The 26,348-nt window shown below is 39.7% G+C and overlaps 1 protein-coding gene across 10 annotated transcripts in view; it reads left to right on the plus strand.

The window, feature by feature from the left end:
• Positions 1 to 26,348, plus strand: part of LOC116560485 (AP2-associated protein kinase 1) — a 171,103-nt gene that overhangs the window by 140,945 nt on the left and 3,810 nt on the right. For 4 of the 10 annotated variants that reach the window (XM_032291860.1, XM_032291863.1, XM_032291862.1 and 1 more), the window contains 4 exons: positions 11,579 to 11,680; positions 13,490 to 13,591; positions 14,968 to 15,078; positions 17,079 to 17,189. The exons of 2 other annotated variants lie outside the window; for them this stretch is intronic. In XM_032291860.1, coding sequence (XP_032147751.1) covers positions 11,579 to 11,680; positions 13,490 to 13,591; positions 14,968 to 15,078; positions 17,079 to 17,189 — 426 coding nt within the window. Of the gene's footprint in view, positions 1 to 11,578; positions 11,681 to 13,489; positions 13,592 to 14,967; positions 15,079 to 17,078; positions 17,190 to 18,091; positions 26,255 to 26,348 lie in introns of those variants that run through there. 4 more of the 10 variants (XM_032291868.1, XM_032291869.1, XM_032291864.1 and 1 more) reach the window with 3 other exon arrangements.

A 26,348-nucleotide genomic window follows, 5' to 3' on the forward strand; every position in this document is an offset into this window, starting at 1 on the left:
CTTCTTTTCATTTTTCCTTTTTTCCCAGTTTTTTCCCTCCTACCTTTTACCCTTAACTTTTTTTATTTTTTTTGTTTTTTTTTTTTTTTTTTTTTTTTTTTTTTCTCTCCCAATATGTTAAAGGTATTTGATTGCTTGCTTCAAGATTGGAAGTGATTGTGACGTTCATATCCTTTACTATGTCTGCCCACCGTCACTTACTAAGACAGACTGCAGCGAGGGTACCAAGGCAGTTTTTATTTTGTATTTTTAGACAAATTTGTTTACCCCTCTAAGGAGAAGCAAACACTTGACTTGATCAGGTGGTACTGTGTAAACTGTGTCTTACTGGACCTAGGTATAGCTTAAAAATATGAAAACTACTAAGGAATGATTCAGTGCAGTGTAGTTAAAAGGGAAGAAAGGAATAAAATAGAGGCGCTTTTTTCCTTTGCACTCTTCAGGTATGCCTGGCAGTACTTGGACAAGTTCATTTTGAACAGAAGGTTAGAAAAGTTGGGCTGTAAACTCCACATGGGGCTCTCTGTTTTCTTTTCCTCCCTGTTTTGGTAATCATGGGATCAGACAAGGGAAAGAGGTGATGAAGGCATTCTCCTTTTGATACCCCTTCAGGTTCTTGCTTTGCTGTTGCTTAGGTAACCCATGGGCTGCAGAAGCCAGGAAGAAGGCCCCTTTGCACAGGGCAGTTACAGGCCCTCCGGCAAGTAACTGTCCTGTGCAGCTGTCGCAGGAGTCCTCTGGATCAGGGTTGAAGAGCCAGGCACACGCCCAGGTGGCTCAGGAAATCAGCCCCAGGTTGTGAAAATGCGTCTGAGGCTACCAGAGCCAGCTGGCTGCCATCTTGCTTTCCTTCTTGTCATCTTTCGTGTCTCCTGGTCCTCCATGCTTCTCTCATCCTGGTAGAGTCCTGCTGAAATGTTACTGGCATATGCTTTAATACCAATTAAGCCAGGACCTCTCTTGAGTTTCAGTGGAAAGATCAACTAAAATGAGACATTTTAATAGAGAACTCCAGGAGTGTCTTATTTACTTTCTGATCTGTCAGACCAGACTCATCTGTTGAAAACGTAAGTTAGACAGTTAACTCTTCTGTGCTTTGGTGAATTCTCATATCACTGAGGGGGCATAAAATCCAGGCAGCTTACTGTGACCTGCAAGGCCCCAAGTGGTGTGGCCATTGGCTACCCTTCTAATCTCAGCTGATAGCATTCTTCCCTGCCATCTTGTCTTTCCTCCAGCAAGCTAAGTTTGTTCCCAGGGTCTTTACATTTGCTGGTGCTCAGCTTGGAAAACCTTCCCTTCAGCTCTGTTTCCTTGTGTCATTCAACATTTGGATCTCAGCTTAAATGTCCTCTCAGAAAGGCTCGGTGTAGTCCCACGGGCACTCGTAGTCACATCCCATGGCACTCTTTCTTCATAGCCCTTATCAGGACATAGTCTGTCTTTCCTCATCTTATCACTCTCTGAGGGAGGGGCCTCATCTGTCTTATTTGCCACCTTTGTCAGTTGTACCAAGGACACTGCCTATATTCACTCAGTGAGTATTTACAGAGCAGACAAATGAATGAAATAAAACCAGAGGCTGGAAGCCTTTTAGGTGGCCCCATTACCCTCCATTTCTGTCCCAGCTCCCAAGCACCAGATGACTGGTTCCATAGCCTTCTATCTGCACCTCTACCAAATCCCAGCCAGTTCCCCCGACACCTACTCTTTAAGGGTGAATAAAGGAAGGCACAGCTCCCAATGTCATGCAGCCACCAGCCCCGGGGCTGATGAGGGTAGTAGCTAGGCTCAGCAGGTCCTTCAGCCCATCCTTTCACGGTCTCCTGAAGAATTGTGCTAAGTATGTTATATTACCACGGTGGCTTTGCCTATTCTACTTATTTTAACATTCAGCCTTTAGCACATTCAGTTACACAGCTCCTCTATCAAGGCCACTGCATCCTTTTTTTACATTTTTAAATATTGAATGAGGAAAGGGCTCAGGGTTCATTGTCTCTCTGGAACCTGGGGAAACTACAAGTTTGGTTTTACCCCACAAAAAGCAAGCAGTCTTTCGCACCTCCAGCCTACTATGGACACCAGTCAGGTTTTTTGCCTGTTTTTCTTTCTTTGTTTTGCATACATGCTCATCTTCTGCTCTCAGCCATACTGATGATAAGACTCATGGAAGGCCGGGTGCAGGGGCTCATGCCTGTAATCTCAGTGCTTTGGGAGGTTGAGGCAGGTGGATCACCTGAGATCAGAAGCTTGAGACCAGCCTGACCAATATGACGAAATCCTGCCTCTACTAAAAATACAAAAATTAGCTGGGCATGATGGTGTGCGCTGGTAGTCCCAGCTACTTGGGAGGCTGAGACAGGAGAATTGCTTGAACCCGGGAGGCAGAATTTGCAGTGAGCTGAGATTGCGCTATTGCACTCTAGCCTGGGCGACAGAGCAAGACTGTGTCTCAAAAAAAAAAAGAAGGATTGGCTGGGCATGGTGGCTCATGCCTGTAATCCCAGCACTCTGGGAGGCCAAGACAGGTGGATCATCCGAGGTCAGGAGTTCGAAGCCAGCCTGGTAAGACCCTGTCTCTACTAAAAATACAAAAATTAGCTGGGCGTGGTGACATGTTCTTGTAGTCCCAGCTACTAGGGAGGCCGAGGCAGGAGAATTGCTTGAACTTGGGAGGTGAAGATTGCAATGAGCTGAGATCGTGCCACTGTACTTCAGCCTGGGCAACAGAGCAAGACTCCATCTCAAAAAAAAAAAAAAAAAAAAAAAAAAAGGAAGAAGAAGAATGGAATCTCAGTCTCCTGAAGATCATGCCTTTCATTGATTTTTTTAACATTTTTATTTTATACTTTTAAAATGATTTCACATACAAGTATTTTTGATCTTATAGACACTGGGAAGTGGTAGGTGGTGGATAATGTCAAGTAACACCTTCATTGTGTGGGTGAGGAGGTGAGGCCTTAGTGTTGTTCTGACAGTGCTCAGCCACACATTCCTTCTCACTGCCCATACTCCCCAAACAGTGGATGTTTCATTTATCTTTGGGAGGGTTCCTAGATCAATAAAGGCTTTGACCAGAGAGCTAAATTTAAGGCTTCAGGGAATATAAAAATAGATTTGAAACTGTAAGACCTGCGTTCTAGCTATTAGTGGCTAGGTGATTGTGGTCAAATCACTTAAATTATGTGTTCTTATCCTTAAAATTGGCAATACTGAAGCCTACCTGACAGGGTGGTCCCAAGGTTCAGATGAAATCATATATTGGAAATTTCTATGTGAATTTTAAATTACTATAACGATGGGAAATGTGTTTCAACTTTGGTTCTATATCCTTATTCCTAATATTCCCAATGGGGCAGTCCTATAGTTATCATAAAGTGATGTTTTTCTCTTGTTGAAATTAAACTTGCTCTTATGACCTTTAACTTTTGCACAACTGAGAGCCATTAAAATAGATTTCCTGGTTACAGTGATTGTCAAACTATGGGTAAAGGGCACTGGATAATTCTAAGTTGGTTCATTGGTTCATTTTAAGGAGAATTTTTATTTTTATTTTTTTTCTTGTATGCCTGCATTTTTACTTTTCAAAGCACTATAAAACAAATTTTCTTAGAAAGTCTGGAATATGAAAACCATGAACATTTGTATGCTTACAAATCTGCCAAATGATGCATGGCTAGTGATTCTCAGAGTATTTCATTGATACTCAGATGCTGCTTGTCCATTTATTTGCCTTCTGTATGCATTAGGAAACAGATAAGTAGTACCAATGTTTTAAAATATGGTAGAAAAGAAGCTGGGCCAGGCTCAGGCCTATAAACTCAGTGCTTTGGGGGGCCACGGCAAAAGGATCACGTGAGCCCAGGAGTTTGAGATCAGCCTGGGCAACGTGGTGAGACCCTGTCTCTTAAAAAAAAAAAAAAAAAAAATTTTTTTTTAATTAGCCAGGAATGATGGTGTATGCCTGTAGTCCTAGCTACTTGAAAGGCTGAGGCAGAAGGATCCCCTGAGCCCAGGAGTTTGAGGCTGCAATGAGCTATGATCACACCACTGCACTCCAGCCTGGGTGTGACAGAGTAAGACCCTGTCTCTTTAAAAAAGAGTGTGTGTGTGTGTGTGTGTGTGTGTGTGTGTGTGTGTGTACAGACATATGTTAGAAAGATTAAGGAATTGTCTCTGAAAATTGGGGAAAATATTTTTAAATCATTCTTTTAAATTGTAGTAAAATGTACATAATGAGATTTACCATTTTAACCATTTCTAAGTGTACAGTGCAGTGGCATTAAGTACACTCTCATTGTTTTACAACCATCACTACCATCCATCCACCCACCTTTTTTCATCTTGCAAAACTGAAACTCTGTATCCATTAAACAACAACTCTCTATTACCCCTTCTCCCCAGCCCTTGGCAACCACCGTTCTACTTTCTGTCTCTATGAATGTGACTACTCCAGGAACCACATATAAGTGGAATCATACAGTATTTGTCCTTTTGTGACTGGCTTATTTCACTTAGCATCGTATCTTCAAGATTCATCTATGTTGTAGCATATATCAGAATTGTCTTCCTTTCTCAGGCTAAGTAATATTGTATTGTATGTATATACCGCATTTTCTTTCTCCTTTCATCTGTTAATGGACACTTGGGTTGCTTCCGTCTTTTGTCTTTTGTGAGTAATGCCGCTGTGAACATTGATTGTACAAATATCTCTTCCAGAACCTGCTTTCAATTCTCTTGGGTATATACCCAGAAATTGAATTGCTGGATCATATGCAAATTCTATTTTTAACCTTTTGAGGACCACTACACTGTTTTCTATAGAGGTTGCATCTTTTTACATTCCCACCAGCAATGCACAAGGATTTGAGGAAACGATTTTTATAACAACTCTATCTCGGTGTTTCACAAGACTAAGCAAGAAGGCATTCGTTGCCCCATCAGTGCTGCTTCTTAGAATTAGAAACTTTTTTTTTAAAGTACCTCTTGGTTTATGGCACTTCATCATCTCTTGAGAAGTTAAGCAAGAGAAGCTGTGTTTTCTCAGTGGTTTGTCAAGACAGGAATTCTTCTTACAACTTTTTGCCTGGCATCTCCCTTATTTCCAACTGCAGTCTTGTGATGCCGAGAAGTCCAAAGGTGATCATAATATGTGTTTACTCTGGAAAGCTTGTCTTTCTGCAGATTTAATTCTCTGAAATGAACTTGGAATGGGGCATGATATTTGACTTTTGTTTCCAACTTGCAGACGTCACAAATGGTTTCTCAATGCTAAGAACTCTTTAAAGTGGCTAGATTTTATTTTATTTTATTTCATTTTTTAGGGTGACCACAGTTTTAAAACATCATCTCTCATCATGAGACATCAGGGCTTACACCCCAAGTCAGACAGAACATAGATTTCCAAAGCCACAAGGTGGGAGCAACTGTGTCCTCTTTTTTGGTGGGGCTCATATTCAGCTCTTCCATGTTTACCAGTTCAGCCTGCTCCACTCCTCCTGTTCATATTCCTAATTAGAGTCAGAGTGGGCCTTGAGAAAGCCCTTGGTTTAAGCCTGTATAAGTAGATACCTGTCCTCTCCCCCGACCTTTTTTTAGACAGAGATTTACTCTGTCACTCAGGCTGGAGTGCAGTGGCATGATCTTGGCTCACTGCAACCTCCGCCTCCTGGGTTCAAGTGATTCTTCTGCCTCAGCCTCCCGAGTAGCTGGGATTACAGGCACGCACCACCACACCTGGCTAATTTTTGTATTTTTAGTAGAGACGGGGTTTCACCATGCTGGCCAGGCTAGTCTCAAACTCCTGACCTCAGGTGATCCTCCTGCCTCAACCTCCCAAAGTGCTGGGATTACAGGGATGAGCCCCACAGCTGACTTCTCTTTTGATATTTTAAAAGAGAGGGGCTGAACATGATGGCTCACTCCTGTAATCCCAGCGCTTTGGGAGGCTGAGGCAGGTGGATCACTTGAGGCCAGGAGTTTGAGACCAGCCTGGGCAACATATAAGGACCCCATTTCTTTGAAAAGAAAACAAGTTTTAAGTTAGCTAGGTGTGGTGGCATGTACCTGTAGTTCCAGTTACTTGGAGGCTGAGGTAAGAGTCTGGGATTACAAGTGTGAGCCACTGCGCCTGGCCAGTTTATCTTCATTTTGTCAATAAGAGAACTTCAATCTAGAGAGAGTAAGAGATTTGCCCAAAGTGCTATACAAACTTAGTGCAGAAGCAGGTCTCCTGTCACTTAGTACCTTGTCTACCTCTCTGTTAGACCATCCTGCCTCCTCCCCACCTTTCACTTAATTTTAACAGTTCTGCTTATTCTGTTCTCATTCAAGGCATTTGAGTAAAATATGGAACTTGACCCATATTCACTGCTATAATCACAGGCACCTGTGGCTTGGTGACCCTCCCCCCGCCCCAGCCTATCCAATCCTCTTACTTAAAAGAGAAGTTAATCCCCTTTTATGTACCATATACTTTATTTATACACATGCATTAATTCTGATAAGTATACCCTTTTAATTCCAACAGCACTTTAAAGCAGTTCTTAATCTTCTGTTTACAGGTGAGAAAATTGCTTAGAAAAATCAGGCAACTTAAATTCAGGCTCTTTTACTCTTTATTTTTTGGGTTTTGGCAGGCCCCTGCTAAAATTCCAAAAATGTATAGTATCACAATAAAAGGTAAAAATAAATCAATAAAATGATACCCTCTATCATTTTTTAAATAACATCAACTTACAGTCTAGATTTAGGGGATACATGTGCATGTTTGTCACGTAGGTACATAGCATGATGCTGAGGTTTGGGGTACAATTGATCCCATCATCCAGGTACTGAATATAGTACCCAATAGTTATTCAACCTTTACCCCCACCCCCCACCACACACACACGTTTAGAGTCTGGAGTCAGTTCTAAATACATCAGAGTAAGCCTAAAAACTAATGCAAAACTGGACCATTTTCTTCTCTTCAGAATTGTCCACTGCTTTTCACATATACTGGAATATGATGGGGTCATAGGCTTGTGATTCTAACACAAGGATGGAACAGCTCCTCTGAAACATTTCTTAGGAGGATTAAATCATTACTAAAATATAATTGTTGAATAATTTGGGGCTTTTATTGGCCTGTCTTCTTAAATAATTGAGAATAACAGTGTAAGTCTTTGTACATTTCAGGCATGAACTGTCCCAAAAGATGAGTTTTGCCTTTGCATCCACAGAAGCCACTTCTCATAACTCATAGGGAAGAAAGATCTTTGTTCATTAGACATCACTAAGTCACCATATGCTGAGGTGGCACTTGATTGACGTTTTTGGATCTGAAGGAACACTTCCATAGCTTCCTATATTCACCACTCTCTTCTCTGTGCTGTTCTTCTCCATGCCCCATCATGATACTTGGCTTCAGTGTGTTTCTATTAAACAATAAGGGAAACGACAGAATTTATAAAATAAAGGGTATCCAGTCCAGCCCTTGATGCAGATAGAAGGCCTCCAGGCTCCATAATTTATAGACTGTAGGCATCCTATAGCCTTTCTCGTGCCTCCCATTATATCCTTTTCTCAAGTTCTTCATTTACAATGACCAAAAATGGCCAATAATAGCTTTAGATGTGACTTCTTCTAAGAGTCCCTACATTTTAAAGCAATCAAAACTTTAGTTAAACCAGAAGAATGAATCTCTAGTGGGGTCGAATATCTGAGTCTTAGTATCAGCTAGCTCTCTTGCCTACTTGCTATGAGACCTTTGGCAAGTTACTTTAACCTTCTGGAGCTGGTTTCTTCATTCATAAATGAGAAGGCAGAGTTAGATAAGATATGAGATTCTTTCCAATGCTAACCTGTCTGATAACATTACCATTATGCCTGGGACCATGTTTATGTGAAGACTCATATTCCTGTTTTGATGGAGATAGGCAGACCCCTAGACACATATAGAGAGAGCTTCAAAGAAGTCCAGGCTCTACCATGTCCAATTATGCGTGTAATCTCAGCAACTCAGGAGGCTGAGGCAGGAGGATTACTTGAGGCCAGGAGTTTAAGATCGGCCCAGTCAACATAGCAAGACGCCCATCTCTACTAAAATGAAATTTTTTTTTTAAATTAGCTTGGCATGGTGGTACAGGCCTGTAGCTATAGCTACTCAGAAGGCTGCGGCAGGAGGATCTCTTGAGCCCAGGAGTTCGAGGCTGCAGTGAGCCGTGATCATTCCACTGCACTTTAGTCTGGATGACAGAGCCCTATCCTGTTTCAAAAAAAAACACACAGGCACAGTGACTTACACCTGTAATCCAGCACTTTGGGAGAGCAAGGCAGGTGGATCTCCTGAGGTCAGGCGTTCAAGACCAGCCTGGCCATCATAGTGAAACCCCATCTCTACTAAAAATACAAAAATTAGCCGGATGTGTTGGTGCACACCTATAATCCCAGTTACCCGGGAGACTGAAGCAGGAGAATTGGTTGAATCTAGGAGGCAGAGGTTGCAATGAGCCGAATTCGGTGGGCCATTGCACTCTAGCCTGGGCAATGAGAGTGAAACTCCATCTCAAAAAAAGGAGTTATGATTCTTCTTCAACTCCTGTTCTTCCCACCCCCGCAGTCAAGCCAAAAGGCATAGATGTGACAGGGCGTCTAAGGGGAAACCAAGAACTGGGATTCAATGGTTTGTAAGACCCTTCCCTGCCTTCAGTCATGTTTAAGGGCTGCAAGAGAATCGAGTGCAGGATGCTCCAGAAGGTTCCTGATGCGGCAGGAAGGTGGGGAAAGGCTTAGAAGAGATGTACTTGCGTGACAAGTACAAAAACATAGGGGGAGGTATCTCCATTTTACAGATGAGGAGATAATGTCAGAGGTTAAGGAACTGTGCCAGGGTCACAGCATGTCACCATAGAGGCTAGAATTCAGCCTGAGGTTTTGCATCAAGATAAACTGCTGTATGAAAGACAAGCAAGTAATTTTGGGTCTTTACTTTTTATCCATTGCTTTACAAGATTGCAAATATATGAGTGCTAAGTTAAAAGAAGCAAGTAATTTCATTTTTTTTAAGTGACAGATTTTTGAGGAGAGAGGAATGAAGCAAAAACTAGTGTTTGGAACAATGCAAAGTTAGACTTTTAGGAAAACCATCTTATTTTTACCAGTAAACTGAAAAGTATTAGAGATCTTTTTAACATCTTTTAATGTCATATACAGTGTAAGGTTAATGCTAATGTAATTACACTTGTATATTTGCTTAGTGCCCTGTGAGGATTTTTTCCTGCAACTGAGAAGCTTCTCTTTTTTTCCTTCCTTTTTTAATGTTTTTATTATTTATTTCTTGAGACGGAGTCTCACTCTGTCACCCAGGCTAGCAATTCTCCTGTCTCTCAGCCTCCTGAGTAGCTGGGACTACAGGAACGCACCACCATGCCAGGCTAACTTTTGTATTTTTAGTAGAGGCAGGGTTTCACGGTGTTGGTCAGGCTGTTCTCAAACTCTTGAGCTCAGGCGAGCCACCTGCCTCAACCTCCCAAAGTGCTGGAATTACAGGCATGAGCCACCGCACCTGGCTGTCCTTCCCTTTTTTTTTTTTTTAAATATAAACAAGGTATAAATGAGAAATGTAGCTTATTGTCATTTAATTAAAAGTTACCTACATTCCATACACTCCAAAGATGGTAAATTGGCTTTACATATACGTCTTTTTCTGCAGCGTGTTAATTATATTAAAGCAAATTATCTTGCCAAGACTCCGAAATCCATTCTTTTGTTTGACCTGTGTAGTTATAGATCACCTAAATTGAAGATCACCTAAAACTTGGTTCCTGTTTTTTCATGAATATCAATTTATTTCTTGCTTATCTCAATTCCCAAATGGCCTAGAAGAATACAGATTTATTACAATGTTATACACACGTTCTTGGACTTTAAGTCACTTTTTTTTCTCAAACAAACATTTCAATTTTAGTTATCTTAATGACATTTCCATGGTTTAAAAGAATGTTGTTGACATGCCTTTAATTGGGCAAGTTACAGAATTTATGTGATCTAAGTCTCCTCGTAACAGGAAATATGAGGTCAAAATTCCCTTCTTCCTGTAAGATTCTAGGATTCATTATTTTGTTTCAAGTTAATGCTTTACCTTTACTAGCTTAAAGGTAAATAGAGGGTTCTTGATGAATCACGGATAAATCAGGATTCCTTTGTGTACACACATTTGTAATGTGTACTCATTGTCAAACATTAAGTTACCAGGGTGACAAGTCTAGTGGCTCTGACGTCCTTTTATTTCTTGGCCAGAAGACATCAAGAGTAATCCATTTTGGGTCTTAAGTGAATTTTGTGAGACCATAGAATAATATGACGGCCAGCATGTCACAGGTGTATAGTTGGCAGATAATAAATGATCGTTGAAGTCAACTTAGGTGTGGTTGAATTGATTCTCTTGGTTAGAATATAAACTGTTTCTAAGTAAAGTCCCCCCAACTCCTGAAAAAAGAGAGATTCAAAGCTAAGCCCAGGAAGGAAAATGAACATACAAAGATTTATATGCAGATGTTTATGGCAGCTTTATTTTTACTAGCTTAAAAACTGGAAACAACCAAATGTCCATCCGTCGGTGAACAGACCAGCAAAGTGTGGTACAGCCATACAATGGAACAGTACTCGGAAGAAAAACACATCAAACTATTGATACTTGCAACCACACGGATAAATTTCATCTCAAAGGCATTATGCTAAAGGAAGGAAACCAGACACAAAAGACTACATACTTTGTGGTTCCACTTATAGGAAATTCTGGAAAAGGCAAAGCTATAGGGATAGAAAGCAGAACTGTTGTTGCTAGAGTCTGTGGTGAGAGGAAGGCACTGACTGTAAAGGGGCACGAAGGAATTTTCTCAGGTTTTTTTGGAAATGTTCTGTATCATTTCGGTGGTAATGATATGAATGTATACATTTGTCAAAACTAACTCAATTGTATACTTAAAATGGGTGACTTTTACTATATGTAAATTACACCTGAAATAAAAACAAGCAGACACACCCAGGGCAGCATCTTGAATGCCTTACAAAGTAACTTCGTTAGGCTGGGTACGGTGGCTCACACCTGTAATCCCAGCGCTTTGGGAGACTGAGGTGGAAGAATCATGAGGTCAGGAGTTTGAGACCAGCCTGGCCAACATGGTGAAACGCTGTCTCTATTAAAAATACAAAAATTAGCCAGGTATGGTGGCATGCCCCTGTAATCCCAGCTACTCAGGAGGCTGAGGCAGGAAAATTGCTTGAACCCAGGAGGTACAGGTTGCAGTGAGCCAAGATCGCGCCATTGCGCTCCAGCCTGGGGACAGAGCAAGACTCCATCTCAAAAAATAATAATAATGGCAAAGTGACTACGTCACTTGAGGAAGTAATCATTTTTGAACTTTGAATTTTGAAAGCCTGTTGTTAACAAGATATTAATAGTATTCATTTTTGTGGTGAATCTGTACCAAATATTGACCCCTAAAATGTGTTTGCATAGAGATTAGTGAATGATTTGCTTGATTTAATATCTCATTACATTTTTGCTTTCTTTTTGCCTCTCTCTCCAACCTAGAAAAACTAATTGAGGGACTCAAATCTCCTGACACTTCTCTTCTGCTCCCTGACCTCTTGCCTATGACAGATCCTTTTGGTAGCACTTCCGATGCTGTAATTGGTAAAGTCATCATCTCTGTTTCTTCAGTCATGCATGATATGTATGCCTGTTTCAAGAATGACAAGTACCTAGTTAACCAATCCCCAGGGAATAGCCCTGCCAACCCAGAAGCCAAGGCCACTTAATCTTACTTGTATTACTCCAAATGAAGTGTTTTCCCTGCTTTTCAGGGGTATAACACCTATTTTTTGTTTTTCTTGCTATCTGGAGATTTCAAGAGTGAATCTCTTATGAATGAGGAGGAATGTGGAAAGTTTCCATTTAGTGAGAAAAACTTCACCAAAAAAGTTGGTTTCTAATTAGACTTTACCTTTACTGAACTTAATGAAATTTAGCAGATTCTTCTTTTGCCCTTTTTTTTTTTTTTTTTTTTTTTTTTGACAGTTTCACAATTGTTTCCCAAGCTGGAGTGCAATGGCACGATCTTGGCTCACCGCAACCTCTGTCTCTTGGGTTCAAGTGATTCTCTTGCCTCAGCTTCCCAAGTAGCTGGGATTACAGGCATGAGCTATCACACCTGGCTAATTTTGTATTTTTAGTAGAGACGTGGTTTCACCATATTGGTCAAGCTGGTCTTGAACTCCTGACCTCAGGTGACTCACCTGCCTCGGCTTCCCAAAGTGCTGGGATTATTGGTGTGAGCCACTGCGCTTGGCCCAGATTCTTCTTTGAAGACCCATGTACATCCAGCTGCCATGGCTCATGCCTGTAATCGCAGCACTTTGGAAGGCTAAGACTGGAGGATCACTTGAGCCAGGAATTTGAGATCAGCCTGGGAAAGATAAAATAAGTTTTTTTAAGTTAGCCAGATGTGTGGAGCACACCTGTGTTACCAGCTCTTTGGGAGGCTGAGATGGGAAGATCGCTTTGAGTCAGGGGGCTTCAGGCTGCAGTCAGCCTTGATTATGCCACTGCCCTCCAGCTTAGGCGACAGGGACCCATCTTAAACAAAATTCAAAAATTTTTAAAGGTCCTTGTATGTACCAAGTATCAGTAACTGAGAAAACATTTTACCCATTGGTTAAGCTCCATGAATATAATCCAGGGCAGGGGCTTGGTCTGCTTCCTCTCTCACATTTTCCTGTGTTCCAACAGCAAGGCAGGCAAGATGTGCAAAATGTCCAAGGCCTTTGTATTCCAGGAGGGTCCAATCATGAGGCACATAATAATGCCTTTGGGCAGAAAGTTCTAGAACTCAGAAGTGCCATGACTTTACATAGAGGTAGGCCTGCAGCTGAGAGTGTCCCATGGTGCAGAAGGCCTCCCAGCTGCATCATGGGATGGGGTTTGAGATGGATTAATGGCCTTTGCATGGCGCAGAGGATGTTTGCCCCCAGGTTTATCCCTTAAGAAAAGCAGAATTACCAGAAGAAAATGAAGGCACCTTTCACCCCATGTCTTTTGACATGGAAGAGGTTTTCTGAGCGACATATGCTCTGAATTTGTCTATAAGAACTGATCATTGCTGAGACTGGCCATAGTGGTTAACCTTGTACACACAAGCTCAGTGAAACCTAGACACTCAAAGCAGCAGAAGTGACTTATTGTGCTTTCTACCTTGACTGAGACTGGCATTTTAGAGACCTGTTAGAAGAAAGCCTTCACATAGCTGAGTGCGGTGGCTCACACTTATAATCCCAGGACTTTGGGAGGCCAAGATGGGACAGATCGCTTGAGCTCAGGAGGGAGACACCATCTCAAAAAATAAGAATTAAAAAAAAGAAGAAAGCTTCACAGAATTTCCTGAAGAACCTCTGACTTCCTTTCCCTTACCCTTTCCTCTCCTTTCTTAATGCTCTGTTACGAAAGAAAAAGCTGATGTTGCTGTTGAGAGTCTCATACCAGGACTGGAGCCCCCAGTTCCCCAGCGCCTCCCATCTCAGACGGAATCCGTGACCTCAAATCGCACAGGTCAGTCAGGTGTCTCTGCAGCTGCAGGGACTGGTCATTGTGGTGAACCTCTGAGCCAGTCTTTTCACCTGGCTCCGTCGATCCAGGGCTTATTTTGCAGCTCAAGTAGTTCTTCCTGAAATGGACACTGAATTGTTACAGCCTAGCTTCTAGATGTTGAGGGATATATTTCCTTGCTAAAGAACTGAGTACTTTTTGGAGCCATGTTCTTTGTGGAGTGATCTCTGGGCTTTCTGTGGTTATAGTATTTCTTTTTTGAAGATTCTTTTCACTGGTGGCAGGATCCCTCTACCTCCTTAATTAAAGAACTCCGCTGAGCTGTAAGATACCCTTAACCCTCCAGACTGCTGTGCATCTTTCTAGTCTACCAATGTCAGTCATGTCCATGGAGTGCATCTTCTGTATATTGATGTTCTGTTCCCAGCACAGTGCTTCAATCGTGTATAGGTAATTTGCTGTTAAATTGTAAGGCAAAGTTGAAGTCTTCCCTGGATCTAGTATTGCTTGTACTCTTAATTTCAGAATTCAGTCTTAAAAGAATTTCTTAACTGCCCATAAATACAGATTTGGTAACCTTTTTTTTCTTTTTTTTTTTTTTTTTTTTCCATAATTCCCCTGATAGAAGTATTTGGTTTTTGAACTTGGAATAGAAACAATTAGAAGCCTAGGAAATGTGAGGATAAATTCATCCAAGTGAAAAAAAAAATTACCTCCAAAGACAATATATTTTCCTTATCCTCACTTAAATGTTTTCTCTTAGCAAGCTTTCTCAGAAAACAATTCTTGAGTTAAAATGCTTAAACTTTGTATTTTTGTTTTGGTTTTCCAAAATCAAAATCGTGTTCAAAGGGCCAATTTAAATGTAAAGAATACTAGTAAGAGGCATTGTGAATGGGAACCAGGATGAGTTCTAGAAGGTACTGTTTAATCCTGTCGAATTCTGCTAATAACAAGCCTGAGGCAACCCTCTCCTAATCAGTTTGGATACTTCTTCTTATAGTAACTTCCTTCTATGAGTGTTTAGGGAAGATTTAAGTGAAACTCTAATCATAAAGTCCTTTCTCTCTAATGGCATTTGCTAAGAACTGAAGTGCTAAAGTTATTTCAGCATCTAAGTCACAGACTTGTTTAACCTCTGAGTAAAAAATTATCCTCTATTTATATATTAATGTTAAGAGGAATCTAGAAAGACATGTTTCTATAGCTAGAAATCCAGAAGGCTTCACACAATTCTTTTGGTTTTCTTTCTCCCACCTTGGCGTGTATGTGTAACGTGTAAATGCAGTAACTTAAAGGCTAAGATCTAATCTCATGATATTGTTGTGTGTGCCACTTAATGCCATCACTGACCTGGGATGCTATTAATCTGGACTCAGATTCTCTCACCGGGGAAGATTCCCTGCTTGACTGTTCTCTGCTCTCTAACCCTACTACTGACCTTCTGGAAGAGTTTGCCCCCACAGCAATCTCTGCTCCGGTCCATAAAGGTAAATGCTTTCTTCTTCTCAGGCCCACATATGTCCTTAAAGGGAAAAGAACTAAACAACTTTTGAGAGTTTTTCTTATCAAAAGTCTTTACTAGTGAAGTTTTAAAACTACCTCCTTATATGGAAAACTTGAGGTTGTACTCCTAGATACTGTGTTATAATACCTCTCGGTGAGAATATTTAATAAGACAACACGCCAGGTGTGGTAGCTCAGGCCTACAATCCCAACACTTTGGGAGGTTGAGGCGAGAAGATCACTTGAACCCAGGAATTTGAGACCAGCCTGGACAACATATGGAGACTCAGTTTCTACAGAAAATTTTAAAATTGGCCAGCAGTGGCAGCATGTGCTGGTGGTACCAGGTTCTTGGGAGGCTGAGGTGGGATGATTGCTTGAGCTCAGGAGGTAGAAGCTGCAATGAGTCATGATTGCACCACTACATTCCAGCCTGGGCAGCAGAGCAAGACTCTGTCTAATAAATAAATAAATTAGTTAATTAAATACATCAGTAGAAGACAGGTACTAAAAAGAAATAAGATTAAGTGTAAAAAAGACTTAGCAGATTGGTGAAAGTATTGCTTTCTGGCAAGAACATAGAGTGCAGGTATTCCATGTTACCTTTAAGAGCTAGGTACCGTTGCAGTCAATTCAAGTGGATGGTTGAAGTGACTATCCACTGTCTGACTATAATGATCGATATAATGCTTGTTGGCCTTAGAATGTAAAATGCTTTTATCAAATCTGATTCAAAGTTATTGCACAGTGATGACTGCAATAAAGAAATAAGCATCTTGCCTCAAAAGCCAGTCCTCCAAGGTTGAATTTGTAGAAGTTTTGAATTTTAGTTCACCTACAAGTCATGATTGGTTACTGGATTTCTCTTTCTAACCTACCATTTTCATTTGTTGGTCTTGAGTCAATAGTGGTTTGAAATCCTGCCGGACAGAGGTAGCTTGAATCCAATTCTTTTCAGTGAGTAGTTCGTGACAGTGTCAGGCTCAATGCCCGGCTTATTGTGCGCCAGCATTTACTGAACTTTCTGTGATTGGGTGGTGAAAGTGGTCTTCTGGAAAGAGAAAATGCATAGAAAAGGAAAAGCTTAAGTCCCTTCAAAAGAAAATTTAAGAAGGAAGACTCCCCAGGATGACTAAAAATAATCACCCCTGAGGTTTGCAATGATTAATAGTTGAGTTTTTGTTTTTACCCTGATGACTTTAAAATGATTATGTTTTTATAGATTATAGAGGAAAGTTACCTATTTAGACAATGATATCTAGCAGTGATGTGTCAGCAGCAATGTAGAATTATAGAGAAGCATCATTTGCAAAATAGGTGCCCAGCTAGCACTTGCTTGCTGGTAGGATAGCTTTAATTAGACCATTCTAATTTGTTAGAACACTGTTTGTTAGAAGACTGTTCTAACACACTTCTGCTTGAGGCCTTGGTATATGTGATCTTGCGCCTCAACGTTCCCTGGGGCATGTGAGTTGTTTCAGTGTCTTTTTTCCCAGTCACAGTGCAGTGAGTTCTTCCAGAAGTATTTTGTTTGCCTTGTATACAGCGGTTACTTCTTAAAGAACCGCCAATTCTCTTCCTCCTTCCCCTGCCCCTGATTTTGAGTTTTTCAAATATTGTTAGGTCTCTGCTCCCTCAGTGAAGACAACAAATGACTTATTCCTATGCCTTTATGGATTAGTGACATTAAAGAGATACCTCACAATAATTATAATTAATATCTTATAAATAATACAGTTCTTCTAGGAACCCTTCTCCCTAATCATTTATAAAAGTCTTAACATGGCCAACTCTAAAGCATTTTTTTCTATATCTCTGTATTTTCCAGTTTTGCTACTTTTATTTCAACTCAGAAAGATAAGTACTTTCACCTTTAAAAACAACAGGGCTGTACAGTTGAGATCTTTGTGCCTCTTTCACATTCTCTCATTTGCTAATCTCTACCTCTGTTGTTTCTGCTTGTGTACTTGCATTCTGTATTAAGCTGCAGAAGATAGTAATCTCATCTCAGGTTTTGATGTCCCTGAGGGCTCGGACAAGGTGGCGGAAGATGAGTTTGACCCTATTCCTGTATTGATAACCAAAAACCCACAAGGTAAGAAAAAGGATGGGGAAAAGAGAAGAGCTTGCCCTCAGCTCTCGTCAAAACAGTCATGCACCTAATCGGCAAGGGGAAAGAAAAGCATCAATAATTAATGAAGGACATTGCGGGTAATGAGAATCATTGTAGGCTGGACCAATAGAGACAGACAGAGATAAAGTTTGACCATGGTGTTTATTTAGAGAGAGTATTTAACAGTTGGCTAAAAGTTAGTTTTTACCATGAAGCCAAAAGCAAAGTAATCTTCAGTCAGTGGAAACCAGAAGGTATATATCAAAAGCACATAGCATTTTTTAATCATGATTAGAATAATCCGTAATAAATATTGTTCCCAAAGAGATTAACAGCTGTGTTTTGGTATCATTCCATCTTTTTGACATTAATGGAGTATCCTTTTTCCACTTTGATGGATGAAAATCATTTGAACATGCCATAAAACACTAAATTGCCATAGGACCATCTATTTATTTTTTAAAGCGTGTTCTTATTCCAGTATCTTAATAACTAGTTTATCCCCAAAGCAGCAATTATTGATTTTTACTTTATCAGGGAGATAGCTTGGTATTATCAGGGAGATAGCTTGGTATTATCAGGAAGTTAGTGTGCAGCCAGCAATTCTCAACCAAAAAAAGTGTTAATTTGCAAATAGTGCCCTCTTTGCAAAATGTCCTGCCTATACTGTGGTGTACACAGTGCCTGAGCTTTTGGTGGGAGGTGGTGGACAGCTAACGTGTATGTTTCAAAATCAACATGTAAGGGTTTGTAAATGTAAAATATTGCTTCTCTAGGGTTTGGATTTTTTGTTTGTTTGGTTGGTTTTTCTTCTTTGCTTGCTCTGCGCATCTAAACCTTAACCCTTTATGTTTTGTACTGAATTCCTATCTCTCCACTTCCAGGTGGGCACTCTAGAAACAGCAGTGGGAGCTCTGAGTCCAGTCTTCCCAACCTAGCCAGGTCTTTACTGCTGGTGGATCAGCTCATAGACCTGTAGCCGTGACCCAGTAGCAGATGCAGTTCTGTAACCTTCATACCGTAAAATACATTTTCATTACAGAGTTATGAAAAAAACGATTTTTTAAAAAAAATCTGCAAATAAGGGGCCCTCCAGCCCTTTTCTCCTACCCCTTGCCTTCTCCTGTAGAAATGATAAGGAAAGAAAATCACTTTGGCCCTCCAGATATTTCTTGGCCAGTTCCTCCCTGTTAGTTTGCTGTGTTTTCTCATTACCCTTCTTCAATAGCATTATCTTAAATCAAGCGCTAGATGCCATGAGCTTCACCTCTGCTGGAGTCGACTCCACCAAAAGCTTAACTATAACTGAAACTAGTGAATTGACACTTTTGTCTCATTCTTGCTAGGAATGGCCTCCCAAATCAATTCTCCCAACCCGTGTCTCCTTTGGCCAGATGCTGATGAATGTGTTTCCCTGTTTTTGCTTTTTATCCTGATGTATTATCATGAGGACATGGCTACTTCAGTTGGTCTTAACTCTAGGCAGTAGCCTGGAGATGGGTGTTTTATTTCCAATGGTTTAAGAAAGGGTAAAACTTACTGACTGGTAGTATATATATATATATGAGAAGAGAAATTGAGCCCGACTCTAGCCAACCAACTTTGACCTTGTTTGATCATAGACTTAGCCAAGGGATTTTACACCCCATGCAACCTGCCCAGCATTCGTCCAGCTTTCTGGCTTCCATTGAACCGTGATTTCTCAGATCTGGAGACGTGACTGCAAGTACTTGAGACCCTTGGATAAAATGTGTATGTTATATAAATCCCAAGTATTGCCATTCCTTTTCATGTTAACTGTCCCAAGTGGGATCTCAGAATTAGACCAAAACAAGACAGTGGTGGTAATATGATACCTTTTATTAGAAGACTTTTCACTGCGGGAGGGGGGAGGATGGGGAGGGGAAGGAATTGTAGCAGAAACAGATGTATTTTTCTTGTGATTTTTATTTTGAATCAAATATTGTAAATTGTGTATAAATGAAGACGCTGAATAGTTCTGTTTCCACTTGGCATTTCAAGTCTGATATCAGGTGTCTGTACAGGGTTTTGATCTCTTTCCCTTGTATAACAACACAACAATCCTACAGTGTAACATATAGAATCATTTTGAATAGACTTGTGTGTTGCTATAAGCTTTCAGCAGGTCCTCTGTCTCTAGAATAAGCATGTTGTTTATTTTCAGATAATCAGAAATAAGTGTGCTGACAAGCTGGACACAATCTGAGTGCCCACGTTACCTTTCTTTCTCTCTGATGTTTAAATCGAAGGCTGCAGCCAATGGAATATGTTCAGTTGATTTTCCTTGGCTTCCTAGATAAAAAAATAATAATAATAAAACAAAACATAGTTCTTTATTAACTTTAGGATATTGTTCATAAAATAAATAAAGGCCCCTGCACTAACATGACAACATGCCTCATGGTCACCCTCTGTATATGTACTTACTCATTAAAGTGTGTTTTATTTCCTTATGTGGAAAGCACTTTTATAAATCACCCTTTTGAAAAGAAATGGGCACAGAGAACCCCACTCTTGTTCTCTTCCTCTAGTGCTATTGTCCATCATCAAAAGGGAAACTCTTAGTTGATCAGATTTGTACAAATAAAATTCCGAGTCCATTGCTTGTTTTGCTATCTAGTACTTTTGTTTCTTCTTCCTCACATTTGCACTTTAAGGGGGGAAAAAGTTTAACAGCAACAACAGCCTATGAAACACTGCATTCTGGAGGGCAAGGTTTGGCCCTAGGAATGGTGTGAGCAGACTTTGAAAGGTATTGGAGGAAAAGTCTGAATCTTCCAGCCTTCCTTCTGTCTTTAAATACGTCCTGTGCTGGCTGAAACAAGACGAGCTAGGTAAAGACCTTTAGTTGAATAATATTTCCAAAATGGAGAGAGGCACAAGCTTCCTGCCGAGGATTAAAAAGCAAAAGATATCCACGAAGGGCTCTCTGTGGTTGGGTAGCAGTGAAAATAGGACTTGGTTTACCCCTTTATGGACAGGAAAATTGCTGCAGTTTGGAATTGTATTCTCTTTCCTGGACATAGAAAGAATGTATTAACTAATGAAGGAAATGTTTATTTTTAAATAAGAATAATGTTTTAGTTCTGCATTTTCATATTTGATTTTTTTCATATATACATATTAGAAATATAATGAAATATCTAGTTTCTCAATTGAAACTATGAAGAGTACAGTTTAGAAATTAGGTATCTCTAAATTGTTCTTTTGATAATTACATTGAGATATATTATCTAGTCATTTGGCTCAGTAAAGCTTAATGGAGGCTGTTACTGAAAATGAGCAGACTAGAAGCCAGAGATGGTAGTAGAAGCCTGAGGGAGATAATGACAAGAAATTGTCTTGGGCCTACTTAGAGTAAGGCCTCCTCAAAAGGGAGAACTATTTTTCCGTTAAGGAACATATACGAGTGCTTTGGTAAACGGGGCCTTCCTTGGTTTATAGCATCATCCCTGAGCTAAAAGAGTTTATTTGAGATGAGCATAGTGTGCTAGTACCTGTGGAATCATAGCCTGAGCTACAAAGGGACCTTTGAGACCATCCTTTAGTCCACCATCCTCTTCATTTTACAGGTGTGGGACCTGAGCTGGATTGAACAGGGCCGGGGGAGAAGAGGCCTGGGCAGGACAGGCCACCTGGGATCTCATCCTGGCCCTTGCCAGCTACTGGCTGAGTGACCTTCAGCAGGCACTTCACCTCTCAGAGCTGCTGTTCCTTAGAGTTATACAATGGGTTTGGACTAGATGGTCTTTAAGATTATAGAAGCATAGGGTCCTAAGTAGATATTATTATGTTTAGAAGGGCTATGAAGGATTTATATAATCCTGATGTTCTTCAGTTATCTTCTATAGTTCCTGCTATTTCAGTGGCAGTGTTTACATTTTAAAGAATTATAATGGGCTTGTACTAACTTGCTCTTTCTTGATTATCTGAATAGAAGCCTAAATCATCATAGTCTGAGAGATTTTTCTTTTTAAGTATTACAGAAAAACATGCGTGTAAACACACCTACCTATTCTAATAAAATGATATCAGATTTCTTCTTAAATGTATAATCAGGGATTTACCAGTTTAAAACGGGCAAATACTGTAAGCATATGTTTCTGATTTGCTTTTATTCCAACCATGTAAGAGGAGTAACTATCACAAAAAAGAGCAGAAAACATCACAAATCGATTTTCCCTTTACAACATTCAAATGAGCCCCAATGTTTTCAAAAACACATACCTCAGAGGAGATAGGGCTTAAATGGGCACCCCTGAGTATGATTGTGATTATTATAATTAATGATTTCTTTAGCAGATATATTAGAATTTTGACATCTAATTAAATGTTGTTCCCTTCAAAGTCATCTAGTTTTACTTATGTAGTTATTATTCTAATGAGGCTGCCATCCTTAAAGTTATTTTTGACACTCTTCTCCTTAGAAATAATATCAAGGAAGGTAATAATGTATAAGAAAATCAGTTATATTTAATTCGTATCACTTTGAGAAAGCATCTGAAAGTATACTCTTTCTTTATCTACTTTTTCTACTACTCTTGGTTCTGAGTAACATTTAGCCATTTCCAGAAAGCAAATTCAACCCTGCAAGATGAAGAGTGGTTACTGTTGAAGACAGTAAAAAGAATAATCCACAAAAAAGTCTCAGAGAGGATCTTATAATAGAAAGTGAATATGATCAAGTCTTAATTTCTTTAATTTTCAGAATAAGGAAACTTCTGTGATTCCCTCGTCTTTAGAATGGTTTAAAAAATTGAAACATATGGGTATTAAAACACCTCTGAAAGAAGTTGTCACTTTGTTTAGTGTTGATATTGGACTTCACTTTTCCTGAAATAGAATTACAGAACTTGGATTGCTAATACTTGTAGAAAAACAAACCCAAGAAAAGAACTTACTTTTCTCAAGATGTAATATTTGTTTTGTTGTGAATACTTTTGTTTTTTCTGCTTTGAATACTTACTTCCTACTCTCCTGACAGATAATCAACCAATATAACCTTCCCCAGGTCAGGAACAGTTCTGCCTTCAGCGCTGCTATGGGAATGAAGGGATCTTTGGGGCTGACAGCCTGCAATATGAAGGGATCGCTGAATAAATACATGCTATAGATACCTTGGGCCAAAATAAAGTCTCTCTTGATAAGGTTTTTCTGGGATTTTCCAGAGTCCTTAACCTTCTCAGCCTATAAGATTATCAGACTCTCCTAGCTGCTAACTTTGAGCTTTGGGATGAAAATGACAGGATTGCCCAGTGTTCTGGGTTAAGCAACTTAGAGGCTGCCTGGCAGAACAGAAAAACTATCATATGAATATTTACAATGGAATCTTTCCTGAAACACTCCAGATACTGCAAAGCTATCTTTTATTCTTCTCTAAAGTCTATAATTTTATCAACACAAAGTTAGCCTTTTCTTTTCCACACTAGTAATGTTTCTGAAGTTGGATGTGCTTAGGTTTCTTATCACAATGAGTCCCAGAAAATCTGTAACAAGAAAACTCTTTTGCTTCTCCCAGATTTCCTTTCACTAACATCAGATAGGGAGGCTCCTGGGGTAATGCTAACCTATTCAAGAAGTTTCCAAATGGTGGTAGTTGCTAGAATGAAAGACACTTTCTTGGATCATACTTTGATGTAGTGTCCTGAATTTACTCTTTCCCATGAGTATTCTACTCTGCCCTATTGCACTCTCCTTTGTCATGTGGATGTGTATTTATCATAGGTCTTTAACCTGTCCTTCCCAAGAAGACAAAGCAGACAGTTGTACATGAAGATACCTTATGCAGTAAAAATGTGAAATTTGAACATTGCTGCACAAGTATTGTATAAAAAAAGTCTGTAAAGAAATTTCTTATGTAAACATACAGAGGAATAAAGACTTTTATCTGTTCAAATGGGAGCATAATGTTTAGAGATGTAAATAACTTAAGTTGTTCTTTTCCTGAGCTGAAAACCCACTTTTTTGCAGAAAGGATTTAATCACAGTGTTGAGTGACAATAAGTACCTGTACACAAGAAAAGTGTAGCTACATACTGAGGACATAGTAATGAATCATGGCTACCCGAAAGAATAAACCTTCTATGGCCAAGGAGAATTAGACGCCGGCCAGCCTACATTGGATATGACCAGACACAAGTTTGTAAAATGGAGCACAGGTTTGCAGCTTCCCTCCTCTAACGTAATTCTTAATATACCCAGGCCAACTTAATTAAACGTTTTATGTTGGCAGGAATAATTTTATCCCCAGTGAGGAAGCGCTCTCATTTAATTGCCTCATTGGCTTGAGAGGCACAGCTGGCCATTTTTGGCTTCCATCAGTTCCCTCATTTCCTAGTCATGGGTTTTAATGCAGCTGCCCAATATGTGGTGGAACCAAATGCCTACTTTTATTATGTGAACTAAAAGGTCATGGAAATTATTAGTTTGATGTACATCTCTTGGTTTCCCTGGTTTGGTTCTAAGATTTTACATTTCAATTGCTGTTGCATTTCCAAGTTTTTGTGAAGGAGTAGTTTGCTTTGTATTTACTAATTATATGAGAAGGCTTCTTCTCAATACTCCAAGTCTTCATTTTCCATTTTTGGCAACAATTATATCTTTGATACTCCGTGTAACTGTTATTTCAGTTTATGGTATGAAGGAAACTAAACTTCTGGTTGTGCATGATATATTTCATTAAGGAACATCCATCCTGACATTTAAGTCTTAAGAGTTTGATTCTTTAGGGAGCATTCTGATGACCCTCACTATGTCAGTCAGCTGGAATTTCCAAGGGAAACCAATCCTAAATGATTCAGCACTTTTGGTTGCTTTGGAAGTTAATAGGGAGCTGGTGAGGATAGTTGCCAAGTCATCAGGTATTTTAGGGACTCTTTCTCTTCCTTGAAGCATGTGAATTCTTGCTGAAATCTACAGAATTTGGAGCCTCAAAATAGACTAATATAGAGTTACCCATATCGGAAGTGTCAAAGTGCCCAATCTGACACACAGTCCTACATCAAAGCAAGAAAAAGAAGTGTGTTTTGACTTCTTGCTTAATTTTATGTGCAGAAGGAAAATAAAAAGAGGCATGACCCAGTTTGAGGGAATTATAACCAAACCCTACCTTAGGCTCTGTGATAAGTAAGACCCTGAGCAGACTGTGAAGCCAGGCCCTGGGCTTAAGCCCCTGAGGTACAACAGGCAGTGTGTACTGAGTTCTGTGGCCACAGGTGTCTGCTATGGTGTGCTATTGGTTACCAGAGGAACCGGGCCAAGGCATGTGGTTAAGTTGGTATAAATCCCTCATTGTTAGTAGAGAAACTATTTCAAACACATTTTCTTGTTGACACAATGCTATTGTCATATAAAGGAACTGTTCACCCTGAAAACACATTTTCCCTATAAGAACACATTCACATACTCAAAAAAAAAAAAAAATTTTTTTTTTAATTTGCCAACAAGATTTAATGGTTACCTTCTGTTTATAGTATATTTGGAATGTCTCTTTCTCTTGACTACCTTGTTTCTGGTGCCACCACCACCAGAATTCCTTAAGTGAATGTGGAGGTCTGGGCTTCCCCCATATTCTCTGGCATTTCTTTGGCCTTCAGAGTACCAGGCCTGGAGAGTTGCAAAGTGTGCTTGCTCTCTGCCTCAGTCAGTCATACTGTACCTCCTCTAAGAGTAGAAAGGTTAAGGACTTGGCCTTCTCAGGAGAACCCTTTAAATGTAGTTTTCCACTCCTACAAAGCCTATTGATGCTGAAAGAAAGATAGGAAAGAGCTCTAGTCCTTGTTTTGAAGGACAGGAGACTAATTTTCCGTTCAAACTTGATATTCTGGTATTTTTGTGACTGTTTTGTGAATTATTCAAAGTTGTTGGAATTTTAAGTCTGATTTTCCCCTTAGTCATCGTGAAGGTCATAGAATATGCTCTGAGTTGGAATGTTTGCCAACCGGGTTCTTGACCGAAAACCTACTTTTTAACAAATAATTTTGATGGATTAGACATGTGCTTCCGTCCTCTCCAACTCTGGATATGGGTACACACACACCCTTGGTACTCCCCAGTTCTCAAAATGTAATCTAGCACTCTAGGCATCCAGGGTGCCCCTGGCTCAATAGATAGCCGGTTTGCCAGTCTCCACACACAAATTGTTTTTACTGAATTTAGTTTAAATTTCTAAAAAACACTGACTCCAGTCAAACTAATGTTCATTGTTTACTGACCTGTATGATGTCAGAATTGGTCATTGGCTTGACTTTAAGTTTTTCATTTTTTTCCCTAAGAGATACTTTGCTCTCCTGAAGCACAAGCTTAATAACATCAGCTTTCAGGGTAGTTTTGGAAGATGAGAAATTGTGCTTTTGTTTTGGCAACTGAAAACGTTGTTCAACTGATGCTGTGTGAGGAAGCTGCTTCCAGGAGTTTTAGGGCTCTCTTGTCCCGCTTTAAGGCTCTGCAAACCTTATTTTAGAAAACTTATTTTTCTCCCTTTTATTTGAATTTCCTCCCAGAAATTATTATCTTGGTATCACTGAGACAAATCTAATATCAATATACTTGCCTGAGAAATTAGGATGATGTCTATCCACATAAATTACAAGGGAGAAGGTGTTCCGTTTATTTCCTGTCGACTGACTGTTGCTTTCGTATTACCGTGTAGTTGCACATATTAAAATTATAATTCAAGGAAAAACTTATTCTCTTCAAAATCTTATTCTTCAAATACTGTTCAGAAAGCCATTTGGCAGCAGTACATAATTCAACTTAACGCTCTAATCTGAAATTTACTGAATTCATTCAAACTGTTAGAAAGGAAAATAAAAATGGAGGAAAAACACATTTTTGTTTTGTTTCTGAAAACAATATTTAAGGTCATAACTGTTTAAAAAGAAGCACTGCTAAAAAGTTATAGGATTCATAGAAACATAGTATTTTTGTACAGTATCTTATAAAATGTTCAGATCCCTCTCTACCTTCTCTTTACAATGTAATGTCTCTAAGTGACTGGTTTCCCAATAAACTGATTTTAATGCCTCTTCTGCTGTGGTGTCTGTGCTTAATTGAAGCAGAAACTTTAGCAGGGGATAATTTTGGGCAGATATTTCTGCTAGCTAATGGTTTGTGTAGGAG

This window comes from Sapajus apella, unplaced genomic scaffold (assembly GCF_009761245.1).
Source record: "Sapajus apella isolate SASKATOON/1434 unplaced genomic scaffold, GSC_monkey_1.0 scaffold26, whole genome shotgun sequence".
NCBI lineage: Eukaryota > Metazoa > Chordata > Mammalia > Primates > Cebidae > Sapajus > Sapajus apella.